We start from the raw sequence: 13183 nt of genomic DNA on the forward strand, positions 1-13183 counted from the left end.
CCCTAAAAATTCTTGGAGTTACCATTGTTCGGCACCTAACACTTGAGAATCACGCGAAAAACACAACCAGAAAGATGTTCCACTCAATGTGGAAATTAAAAAGAGTAAGACCATTCTTCCCAAGGACCGTCTTCTGTAATCTGGTACAATCATTGGTACTCAGTCATCTAGACTACTGCAACTCTCTATGCTGGCTGCAAAGAGCAAATACTCAAAAAACTCCAAACAGCCCAGAACACGGCAGCCAGACTCATATTCGGAAAATCGAAATACGAAAGTGCAAAACCCCTACGAGAGAAACTACACTGGCTCCCACTCAAAGAACGCATCACATTCAAAGTATGTGCCCTAGTTCACAAAATCATCCATGGCGATGCCCCAGCCTACATGTCAAACCTGATAGACCTACCACCCAGGAATGCTAAAAAAAATCATCTTGCACATTCCTCAACCTTCATTTCCCCAACTGTAAAGGTCTAAAATACAAATTAATGCACACATCAACATTTTCCTATATGAGTACGCAACTCTGGAACGCATTGCCATGCAACCTAAAAGCGATCTATGAACTGACCAACTTCCGCAAACTACTGAAGACCCATCTCTTTGACAAGATATACCACAAAGATCAACACGTGAAAACTCCCCACATATATCCAGAAATGTTTGTTAATGCCTTCGGTTATATTACTAACATGTATTTCATTACCATGCAACCCAATATCCTTCTGTAACACCAAATGTCTATTCCCTTCTTATTTCCACTATCCATGATGTATTGTAAGCCACATTGAGCCTGCAAAGAGGCTTCTCCTCCACATCTGGCACATCTCCTCCACATCTGGCAAATTAAAGGTATTTTTTAACATCTCAGGTTAGCATTTGGGCAACAAGTGTCCAATATGCCTAATACCGCATTCTTCCCATGATCAAAAGCCCATTCCCTGCAAACTGGGAGGAAAAATCTCTGTTCCCTAAGAGAGGCCAATAAGCAGAGCAGGCATACTGTAGCCTAAATCGCTGTCTGCTCCTATCTGTTGAGGGAAAGCCCCCCCCCCCCCCCCCCAAGAATGCAGAATATAGACTTGTTTATAAGGATGCACCATTTGGGATTCCAGAGATTTACAATACAGACTAGTCCCAAATACCCAGACTCTTCCCTGCATCATTAAACTAACACTATTATATAGTTTAATATCTGGGAGCCCTCCCCTTCCCCACTCCATCTTGGCTACTCTTAACAACGCTAGGCACACGTGGCTTCCCCACACCCCAACCAGAGGAATTGAGATAGCAGTTTATTCCAAATGCATAAATCCTTTTCAGGTATTTTTAAAGGCAGATTTTGTAAAATGAAAACCATTTAAATCGGTTGTATTCTACCAAGTCCTTCCAGTGTTTGAGATTTCCCCTATCACTCTAGGGATAAATGTCCAAGTGGGCAAAAGGACGTTTGAAATATCTGAACCTTATTATCCTTAGAGTTGAGTATAAAGCTGTTGTTCCTCCTTTTCTGCCTGCAATTGAAATAGCAAAGACTTCCCCAGGTTAACCCTCAGACCCGCAAGCTGACCTTTTACTAAGCTGCAGTGAAAGCGGCCTTAATATGCCTTTGCCTTTGCCGTACACTAAGACCATTTTTAATACAGCTGGAAAATGGCTGACTTTCCATTTCTTTTTCATTAATGGCCATGTGTTAATTTGCCATTAGTGAGCGTCCATTAAAAATATTAGTATGTGAACACTTAATTGACACCTGTTTTGTAGGCAGTGAGGCTCACACACTAACCCTGCATCAGTCAGCACAAGATAATGTAGATGTGCTGATTACTACAGAAATTCCCGCTCTCCACCCCCTTTGCAACTTAAGAAAGAGATGTTTTTTAGCACATGGTTTGCACACACACATCCACAAATTACTGTAGGACGCCTGAGCACATCCTGCGGTAAGCCATTTTTAAGCTGCGGCAAATGAACGCTTAGTAAAAGGACCCATAAGTGATCCAACGCAAGAGGAAGAATGCACAAAGCAGAACATCTGCAAACAATGCTATTTTTAATTTGTAAATGCCTATTATTATACCCTCTAATATATTTTGGTGCAACTTGCGGGCCAAGGGCTACATACGCAAAACAAAAAGGGGAGAAGCGGACGGTAAACTTTCTCCCCCTCCCCACCCGACGACAAAAGGGGGAGAAAGCTTACCATTTGTAAAGACCTGAGTTTTTGGATATGCATAAAGCATTTGAATCTGTTGTAAAACCAAAAGCTTATAAAATCCTTCACCAGTATGATCAAGCTGGACTATTGAAGACCTTCTCCATGTCAAGGTTCACCAAGGCAGCATCAAGATTTCGTTGATGGGCCTACATAATAGCAGCCACTGCACTTCTTACGTTAGAGCATCCACTCCATCCCCAATTGGCACTTTAATGTGGGATCAGCATTAGAAAATGCGGGTTCTGCCCCTACTGGTTGCTATATTCCTACATTAACATAACATAACGTAACATACTACTACTACTAATTAGCATTTCTATAGCGCTACAAGGCATACGCAGCGCTGCACAAACATAGAAGAAAGACAGTCCCTGCTCAAAGAGCTTACAATCTAATAGACAAAAAATAAATAAAGTAAGCAAATCAAATCAATTAATGTGAACGGGAAGGAAGAGAGGAGGGTAGGTGGAGGCGAGTGGTTACAAGTGGTTACGAGTCAAAAGCAATGTTAAAGAGGTGGGCTTTCAGTCTAGATTTAAAGGTGGCCAAGGATGGGGCAAGACGTAGGGGCTCAGGAAGTTTATTCCAGGCGTAGGGTGCAGCGAGACAGAAGGCGCGAAGTCTGGAGTTGGCAGTAGTGGAGAAGGGAACAGATAAGAACGATTTATCCATGGAGCGGAGTGCACGGGAAGGGGTGTAGGGAAGGACGAGTGTGGAGAGATATTGGGGAGCAGCAGAGTGAGTACATTTATAGGTTAGTAGAAGAAGTTTGAACAGGATGCGAAAACGGATAGGGAGCCAGTGAAGGGTCTTGAGAGGGGTAGTATGAGTAAAGCGACCCTGGCGGAAGATGAGACGGGCAGCAGAGTTTTGAACCGACTGGAGAGGGGAGAGGTGACTAAGTGGGAGGCCAGCAAGATGCAGATTGCAGTAGTCTAAACGAGAGGTGACAAGGGTGTGGATGAGGGTTTTGGTAGAGTGCTCGGAAAGAAAGGAGCAGATTTTACGGATGTTGTAAAGAAAGAAACGACAGGTCTTGGCAATCTGCTGGATAGAAGGACAGAGAAGAGTCAAAGATGACCCCAAGGTTTCAAGCTGAGGAGACAGGGAGAATGAGAGAGCCATCAACAGAAATAGAAAACGAGGGGAGTGGGGAGGTGGGTTTGGGGGGAAAAATGAGAAGCTCGGTTTTGGTCATGTTTAATTTCAGGTGGCATTGAGACATCCAGAGAGCAATATCAGACAAGCACGCTGAAACTTTGGTTTGGATGCAAGGTGAGATATCAGGGGTAGAAAGGTAGATCTGGGAGTCATCAGCATAGAGATGGTAGGAAAAGCCATGGGATGAGATTAATGAACCAAGGGAAGAAGTGTAGATAGAAAAGAGGAGGGGACCAAGAACAGAACCCTGAGGTAAGCCGACATAGCGTATTTTGTGTATACCGTGTCAAACCTAGAAAAGCTCAGAACATAATTTTTTTAAAATGCTATTACAGAAATATACATTGGAGAAATAACTGACACAGAGTACCCCAAATTTGATAAAAACCCATGTCTTTTACAGATAACCTTGTTCAAAATGTAACTCTGGTGGAAGAGAATGCCAAAGTTTGACCAATGCTAAACTAAATACTTTCTTAGCGGCAGAAGCAAGGTGAAAAGAGTAAGCAGCGAGATAGAAAAGCTTATTTTTGCATGCAGATCTATTGGAATGACTATTAGTGGGCAAAGTTAGACACATTCCATAAAGAACCTTGAAAAGTAATCGTTGAGGCTCATTTTCAAAGCACATAGATTTACAAAGTTACATAGGTTACTATGGGGCTCATTTTCGAAAGAGAAAAACATCCAAAAAGCAGCATTTGGATGAATTTTCTCTGAAAACATCCAAATTGGTATTTTCAAAACCTATTTTGCAGACCTTTATGCAATTTGTCTGCAGTGCGTCTAAATCACAGGGGGGCATTTCAGGGGTGGGCTTAGGGCGTTCCTAACACTTGGATGTTTTATAGCCATAATGGGACAAAATGAAAACGTCTAGGGCTAAAGCTTCAACTTTTTGATCTAGACTTGTTTGTAGAACTAATAAGGCACAAAAAGGTGCTCAAACTGACCAGATGACCACTGGAGAGAATTAGGGATGACTCCCTCCCACCCCTACCCCCAAAGATGTGAATAAAAATAGTACTTAAAGTACAGGAACCCTTGTAGGCACACAGACAAATCAGTCACAACAAGGGTTACCAAAAAAAAGGGGGGCAGCAGACGATGTACAAACTTGCACCTTTATTGAACATTCAGGACTCAACACGAGTCGTGTTTCGGCCTGCGAGGGCCTTCCTCAGGAGTCTCTTTGATTAGATGTATGTTTGGCTGAACCCAAAATGTTGTAGTTAATGTACAATGTCTTGCTAGATGTCTAAATGAACACCACATAGAGCGCTTGGACTCTTCGGAGTACCAAAAGTTTTCGGTACTCCAGAGAGTCCAAGCACTCTACGTGCTGTTCATTGTTGGTTGAACATAAAAGTATTAAATGTTAGTAAGCAGGAAAGACCTTAAGGTGGCAGAAACTTCAGCATTACAGTAGGGCAAGGATCTAAATCACACTGTCCTTTAGCAAATTTAGAGACTACGTTAGTTAAAAGCTTTGAATCAACTGAAGGAAATTCAAACCAGGTACGATCAACTGGAACAACATTTGACTCCATGTTAGTAGGCTCGTCTATTTGAGATGGCGGGATTTGCCACAACTAATTAAGTTCTAAGTGATTATTTTCAAAATACTTGGCAAGTTCATGAGCAATAGGATGAAACTTGGACCCTATTTAAAACAGTTCACTCATTTTCTGACCCTTCCAAAGAGTGCGACGAGATGTATTCGTGCTCATTTGGGATTTTTTTTTTTTTTTTTTGGAGTAGTCATGTCTTTTAGCTAAAGCGATATCATTTTTATACTCCACCTTAAGCCAACTCTTTTTTTCCTAATCTCCTGCATTCTCTTTTGTAGCACGAGCAGTAGTGAACCATGGGGATGTGGTCATCTTTGATGTTTACTTAAAAGGTGCATTAGAGTCTGCTAAGATAGCAAGATTCTCATTCCAGTCAGTGATCATTTGAGAAATTTCAATAGTTGGAGATAGAAGTGGTTTGAATAACATTTTTTTTTTTTAAATTTAAATCTAACTTGGGGCCCTGTTTGCTAAGCAGTGCTAAGGCTGTGTTAGTGTTTATAGCGTGTGCTAATGGTTAACTTGTGCTAAACGCTAAGTCGCCTATAAGAACATATGGGCAATCTAGCGTGGCTTGGTGATAGTGCCCTTGGTGTTTTGGATTAGAAACTATTTGTTTACTAAAATTAGATTTTAGATGCAAAATGAAGTCCAATGTATAATGTTCTGGCCAAATAAGTGAGGAAGTACTTAAATTGTCAACTAAGGACTTAATTCTATAAATGGTGCAAAATAAAAACCTCCCATTTAGTGCCAGGAACTGCGACTACATTTAAAACGTTGGTGTAAATCCTCGCACCACTACATTAGGTGCGGATCCCTTTTATAACAACGCGTGTAAATTTAAAGCAAAGCCCCTGATCTACCCATGACCCTTCCATGGCTGTGCCCTCTTTTTGGACCTGTGCATTACATTTACGTGTGCAAATTTTTAATTCCAGTCAGCAGCAATAATTGCTTGTTGGTACTGATTGGCTCATTATTCAGATAAATTGCAGAGTATATCGGGTGTGCGTCCAAATTTGTTCACACAATTTTTAGCGCTTAATAGAATTTGTCCAAACTGGACGAGTACATTGCTTCCAGAACGTCACCTGCAGTAACTACACATTTTACTGCGGTTTAGTAAAAAGGCCCTTTGTTTTTATTGTACTACTGAACATAGTGACAATTATGCTTTCAGGTATATTGTTTTGCCTGATCAGCTTACAGTTAAGTGGGAATTAAAGCAATTTGCCCAGTCTTAAGGTGTGCTGGTGGCAGAAGCAGGATTTTTCGCAGTCCATTGCTCTGACAAAATAGGCCTCTTCCTCTCTCATCATAATCAGAGCAGGGAAAATCATTTGCTTGTTAACCTATTGAAAGCGGAAGTACTTCTGTTCATTCATGACCTTCACTGCAATAGTAATAGAGAAATACTATGTTTAAACAGGCTCGTATTTAATGCAGGTGAAACGGTATCAGGCTGTGCTTAAAGCTGGAGCAGAAGCTCTTTCACAGGACCCTCCCTGGTTCACGTCAGATGCTGCCGGCTGTATATTATCAGCTCGTATTTATAATGACCTGACGGCTTCATGCCATGAGCATTTGCTGAACCTGTCCTGCTTTTACCAGACGTCATCCAGACACTGCCCTACCTTAGTAAAAACTGGAACTTTGTGTAAAATGGAGCTGTATGGTTGCTGTTCTGATAGCTGGTTTGATATCCCACCTTTCTGTGGTTATAATCAAAACAGTTTAAGTATTATACACAGGTACTTATTTTGTACTTGGGGCAATGGAGGGTTTGGTTATTTGCCCAGAATCACAAGGAGCTGTGGTGGGAATTGAACCCAGTTCCCCTGGTTTTCAGACTGCTGTACTAATCGTTAGGCTCTTCCACTCCATTTATAGAGGCATCCCACGTTCCTTATCCTCAGCAGCACAGGTTAGGACTATTTTTTCCCCATACTCTGAGGAAAGACACCCTTTAACAAACAGCTCAGTAACAAGCCAAGGACAGCAGGCGAAGCGACAAAACCAATAAAACAGCAAACTCTCAACAAAGCACTGATTTTTTTTTTTTATAATAATTTAAAAACAGTCTTTGATACAAATGTTCAAAAAGCTGCTGGATGCTGGTCTGGAGTCTTATTTTTACAAAGAGAACTAGGCCGGTCTTGAGAGAGTCTTATTTTTTTACAAAGAGGACTAGGCCGGTCTTGAGAGAGTCTTATTTTTTTTACAAAGAGGACTAGGCCGGTCTTGAGAGAGTCTTATTTTTTTACAAAGAGGACTAGGCCGGTCTTGAGAGAGTCTTATTTTTTACAAAGAGGACTAGGCCGGTCTTGAGAGAGTCTTATTTTTTTACAAAGAGGACTAGGCCGGTCTTGAGAGAGTCTTATTTTTTTTACAAAGAGGACTAGGCCGGTCTTGAGAGAGTCTTATTTTTTTTACAAAGAGGACTAGGCCGGTCTTGAGAGAGTCTTATTTTTTTTACAAAGAGGACTAGGCCGGTCTTGAGAGAGTCTTATTTTTTTACAAAGAGGACTAGGCCGGTCTTGAGAGAGTCTTATTTTTTACAAAAAGAGGGGGTTTTAACTTGTTTATGTGCAAATAAAATCAGTGCTTTGTTGCTCTTTTGCAGAGATGGGTTTGTTACTTGAAGTACTTAAGTAAAAAGTACAGGCTTCAAAAGCAGTGAAGTAAAAGTATAAAGTCTTATCCAAAAAACATTCTTAAATAAAAGTAATTAAAGTACAGCTCTTAAAACTACTCTTTTACTACAAAATAAAAAGTATGCTTAACAAGGTGGTCCACAAAATCTAGTATATTTACAAGCTAACTTCTAGGGTGTTACAAAAGGTCCTTCCTAGAAAAAAAACACACACTGAACACTGTAATCTTGGCCAAAGACTTTAAGCAGCAGCCTTGCGAGATTCCCACTTGAAGTCTTGGTGGCCATTTTGACTATGCGGTGGTATTACAGAGAGCAGCGGTAGTGGGCTTCCTTCCTGCCCTGAAAAGGCCACTAGACCATCAGGGCACGTAAAGGCTATGGGAGGGCACACAGAGGCCTGGGGGCATGGCAGACGGCCTTTTATTTTCCTTGCCTCTGCTTGAACGCGATTGGATACTGTTGTCCTTGTTCCTGCAGTATCCAATGGGGTTCAAGCAGAGATAGGGAAAATACTTAAAAAAAAAAAAAAAAAAAAAAAAAAATACTTAACGTTTATTTCGTTACTAAATACAAAAATATTGCTTATTTGTAACGAGTTAACAAGTAAAAAGTATCTTGTTACAAGTAAAAAGTATTGAAAATAGTACTTAAGTACTTTGTTACTACCCATCTCTGCTCTTTTGTTTGTATATTGTGCGAGATAATTTGCCGCTTTTTTTTTTCTTTTTGTCTGAAAATTCCCAGCCATTACGCTACTTCTAACATAACGCCAATGTCGTGTGCATCTTTCTGTCTTTCATATTGAAAACGCTTTTGGAGGCTTGCTCTATCCTTACTTTGAGAAGGGGCAAAAAGGAGATATTTTGGTACAATTTTCTACCCTGTATAAGATGATAAAGTACAGCTTTGGGGGTTTGTGAACTGCCAGCCGGTGTTCAGGTGTTGCTTGTACATTTGCACCCCATGAATTTGAATGGTAGAAGTTGTGTGTAAATTATTCATTACTTTTGGTGTGTATAACGTGTCTCTTTCTCTTTGTAGACTCCAACATACAAGGACAGCTTTCTGTACAACTGCACAACCAGCTGACACTGGATCCTGAGACGGCCACAGAAAGCACAGCTCTGTGACATCTGCCAGCACACTCCATGGTTCAACTCTTCCCATCCCTGGCAAGGACAGAAACAAACGCTAGGCCTTTTCTTTTCAAGATTAAACAGCGAAGAGCTACTTTTGGAACAATGAAGCTGCAAAACAGCGACCTAAGCACCTCCCAGAGGAAGAGGAGAGGGCTCCAAAAGAAGATTTATGACCTGTCTCTTGAAAATAATGTTAGAAAAACATACTGGGGTGGGAAGAGTTTGTGGTAGATACTGATATATGGCTGCTGATCTCCATACTGCAAAAACTCCTCCAAAAAGCTAGAGGACAGCTGATTTTTAAGCATGAATTTTGAAACGTCAACACCATCGCTAAAAGCGGACTTTAAGCTGGACCCGTCTGCTGCGTTTTACGAAGACATTCCAGTGCCCGGCTTCTCCACATTCTAGGCTTCTGATGGCGTGAAGTGGAGCGTGGGTTGCCTGAATATAAGCCAAAAGTCCCCTTCCCTTCCCTTTAATGCGGGTGGTGACTGCTGGTCATCGGTCACTATTGATGAGGTGGAGCTCTCCTGGTGCCCCCCTTCTTTGCTCATATTTTTCGTAACTATTTTATTGCTGAATGCCCTGAAGTCTGGGGATATATTTTGCCTTATCAAACATATCATTGTTTTCAACTGTTCTGTGTTCTGAACTGGGAAACATGTTACCACTATGTGGAGGGAAGTATTGCATTGCATTTTTTAAAAATTTTGGATGCAGGTGGCTCCATCATATTTGAGTCTCTTGCTTCTAAAGAAAAAAACACTATCCATTTCACACTTTTAGTTTGTGACTTTTCTTTTTAACCTTTTTTCAAATTTTTAGGTTTAAGTTTATGAACACTCCCTCTCTGTATGTGTAGGTGTGAGAATGAATGTGGCAATGGGGTGGGGGGTGGGGGGACAGAGTGAGGTGTCAAGGTGCGCTCTGATAGGATTAAGCCAGACATGTTTGTGTGGCAGATTCTCTCTGTAGGCTCACTTTAGAGGGCGAGTGGAAAAATCGACATATATTTCCCTTCTCATTGTTGTTTACTTGAAGAGAATGTGGAATATAGTTAATTTTTTTTTTCTTTTTAAATGTGTATGCAGCAGTGAAACCCGGACAGACTGTCAAAGGTTGACGCTGTAACTACGCTGTCATTTCACTTTTGCTCTCTCCCTACTTAGGTAGTCGATGCTACCAAGGACCTAGTGCTTGTCCTGTTTCTTTCTTAAAGTCTCACAGAATGAGGTGGTGTGAATCCCAAATCAGACTTGTTCCTTTCGGTGCCCAAGATGCACATTACCCACCCTGTTGGTTTTATCAAACAAATATTTTGACAAATGCCATTTTATAAGGAAACTATATACAGTATGTATAAAGTAGTACATCCATGTTTACTGAGCTAGAATGGAATTTCTAAAGAGAAATGGCTTCATTTAATGTGTTTAATATCTTATTAACAATAAAGTTAACTGAACAATTTGATGCAAAATAGTTTTTGAAAGAATTTCCACGTATTTATGCATGTATACAGATACTTCTGTGGAAGGGACTACATAAACTTTGTATTAACGTTTTTATAGGTGACAGGACGATATCTGAGGTATCAGTAATTCTTGTGGCCAATTTGGTTGGTAGAAGATCCATTAGTTTTCAAAGAGCTTAAGATTGCAGAGCATATATGGGTCAGTGGTTTTTAACACCAGGCGCAGCATTTTTAAAAAACGTAGTGAGCAGCAGTGAATAATACTATAATTGTGGAACGCCTACTGCCAGTAGGTTAGACGTACAGCAGTGATCATCTGCAATAGCACAGTGGTTTATCTTTTAGCTTAGCGGTGCAGCCCACACTGCACCCATCCAGGTGCTATATGGAGACTACCAAAGTGATCGATGCAATTTTCACAGCATTTTCCAGAATGGGACGTTGAAATCAGCCAGTGAACACAGAACTCCTGTAGAATATTGACCTGATTCTGAATGAAAAGCTCTTCACGGTAAACACTGTGATGTTAGGAACCAGGGTGGCCTGTCTGATTGAGCAGGGTAGAAAGTCTTAAAAAATTAACTTGATTAGCAGAGACCTACAGGTTTTGGATGAAAACCTAAATTACCAGAAGGGTAGCACAGACTTGGGGGAATCCACTGCTTGCCCTGGGATTGGTAGCATGTAATGTTGCTACTACTTGTGACTTGGATTGACCACTGTAGGAAGCAGGATACTGGGCTAGATGGACCATTGGTCTGACTCAGTATGGCTGTTCTTAGGTTAAGTCTGTAGAAGCAGAAACAGTGGTCGGTAGGTCCTTATACACCTACCAGATCTATTGAGGTATGAAAATTTTGAGGAAGGGAGTCCACTTTGATAACATGGGCTTGTAACGTAGTAAATGATGGCAGATAAAGACCTGTACGGTCCATCCAGTCTGCCCAACAAGATAAACTCATTTTTCATAGTATGTGATACTTTATACCTGAGTTTGATTTGTCCTTGCCATTCTCAGGACACAGACCATACAAGTCTGCCCAGTACGGTTCCTCTACTAAAAGTTCTGAAGTTAACGTCTGAGCCCCTTAAAATTTACACTCCAGCCCATCTATATATCTATTCAGTCATGATCAGGGCGTAGACCCTAGAAGTCTGCCCAGCACTGTTCTTGTACTAAAAGTTCTGAAGATTCTGGAATCCTAAAGAGTTAAAAGATTCCAGAATCCCAATTAGTAGCAACATTCCATGTAGAACCCCAAAGAGAAACATAGTAAATGACGGCAGATAAAGACCTGAACGGTCCATCCAGTCTGTCCAACAAGATAAACTCATTTTTCATGGTATATGAGACTTTATACCCGAGTTTGATTTGTCCTTGTCATTCTTAGGGCACAGACCGTAGAAGTCTGCCCAGCACTGTTCTTGTACTAAAAGTTCTGAAGATTCTGGAATCCTAAAGAGTTAAAAGATTCCAGAATCCCAATTAGTAGCAACATTCCATGTAGAACCCCAAAGAGTAACATAGTAAATGATGGCAGATAAACTCCTGAACGGTCCATCCAGTCTGCCCAACAAGATAAACTCATTTTACTTGATATGTGATACTTTATACCTGAGTTTGATTTGTCCTTGTCATTCTCAGGGCACAGACCATAGAAGTCTGCCCAGCACTGTCCTTGTACTAAAGAGTTACAAGATTCTGGAATCACAATTAGTAGCAACATTCCATGTAGAACCCCAAAGAGTAACATAGTAAATGACGGCAGATAAAGACCTGTACGGTCCATCCAGTCTGCCCAACAAGATACTCATTTTACTTGATATGGGATACTTTATATGTATACCCAAGTTTGATTTGTCCCTGTCTTTCTTGGCACAGCCCATAGACGTCTGCTCAGCACTCTTCTTATACTAAAAGTTTCTGAAGCCCCTTAAAGTTTACACTGCAGCCCATCCATATCCAGTCACGATCAAGGCGTAGACCATAGAACTCTGCCCAGCACCGGTTTCGCTTCCCAATTACCGGCGTCACCACCTAATCTCCGCTAAATTCCGTGGATTCATTCCTTCTAAACAGGATTCCTTTGTGTTTATCCCACACGTTTTAATTTCTACCACCTCCCGCGGGAGGGCATTCCACGTATCTACCACCCTCTCTGTGGAAAAAATAGTTCCTGACATTACTCCTGAGTCTGCCCCCCTTCAACCTCCAATTCATGTCCTCTAATTCTACCGCCTTCCCATCTCCAAAAAAAGGTTTGTTTGCAGATTAACACCTTTCAAATATTTGAACGTCTGATCATGTGCTCTTGAAAGCTCGGGCCTTAGGTCGGTCAGTTAATTATAATGAACTAGTCCATATTTCTCAAGTGCATCATCTGATCCCAGTTGAACCTGCTCTTCTCAAGGCTGTACTTTGGATGTTACTGCGCACTGCAAGCTCTGTATTCAGTCAGCTCTGGAGATGTTGTAAGGCACCTGCCATTAATTTCACTTAGAAAAAATAAAGTTATTAAACAATGCCATATTCTAGCAGTACTCACTTATAGAGACCATGTTAGATGAATGAAACAAAACAAAGGGCGGGAGACTTATGTAAACTATATAGTGTGGGGAATTATGAGTAAGATCATCTCCAGCTGCTGTTATCCATCTCATTATTCACACTGTCATGGCTGTGCCACAGATTAAGCAATAAATTTATTAAGCAGATAAACCACTTTTCCTCCTGCCACTAAGACCAATTAAATCATAAGCCTGGCAATGATGGAGCCCAAATTTTTGCATAGGGCATAATATACAAGAAATGGAGCCTTTTTGTATGATAAGGTGCATGGCACTAGACCTCCATCCTGGTATGTCCGGGAGGAACACCGGGAGGGTGGAATCTGCCTGTATAAGTGCTGGGTTTTCTGCTTCCATGTGTTTTACAAAGTTGCATATCCAAGTTTAGCC

The 13183-nt window shown here is 41.1% G+C and overlaps 1 protein-coding gene across 1 annotated transcript in view; it reads left to right on the forward strand.

Annotated features, from left to right (window-relative positions):
* The window catches only part of ARHGAP17 (Rho GTPase activating protein 17), a 156806-nt gene extending 146585 nt beyond the window's left edge, over positions 1 to 10221 (forward strand). Inside the window, exon 23 of the mRNA XM_030211990.1 lies at positions 8654 to 10221. Within this exon, the coding sequence (XP_030067850.1) occupies positions 8654 to 8742 (89 nt within the window). The 3' untranslated portion in view covers positions 8743 to 10221. The remainder of the gene's footprint in view (positions 1 to 8653) is intronic.
* Positions 10222 to 13183: the final 2962 nt, after the last annotated feature.

The sequence above is a fragment of the Microcaecilia unicolor genome, chromosome 8 (genome assembly GCF_901765095.1).
Source record: "Microcaecilia unicolor chromosome 8, aMicUni1.1, whole genome shotgun sequence".
NCBI classification, from domain to species: Eukaryota; Metazoa; Chordata; class Amphibia; order Gymnophiona; family Siphonopidae; genus Microcaecilia; species Microcaecilia unicolor.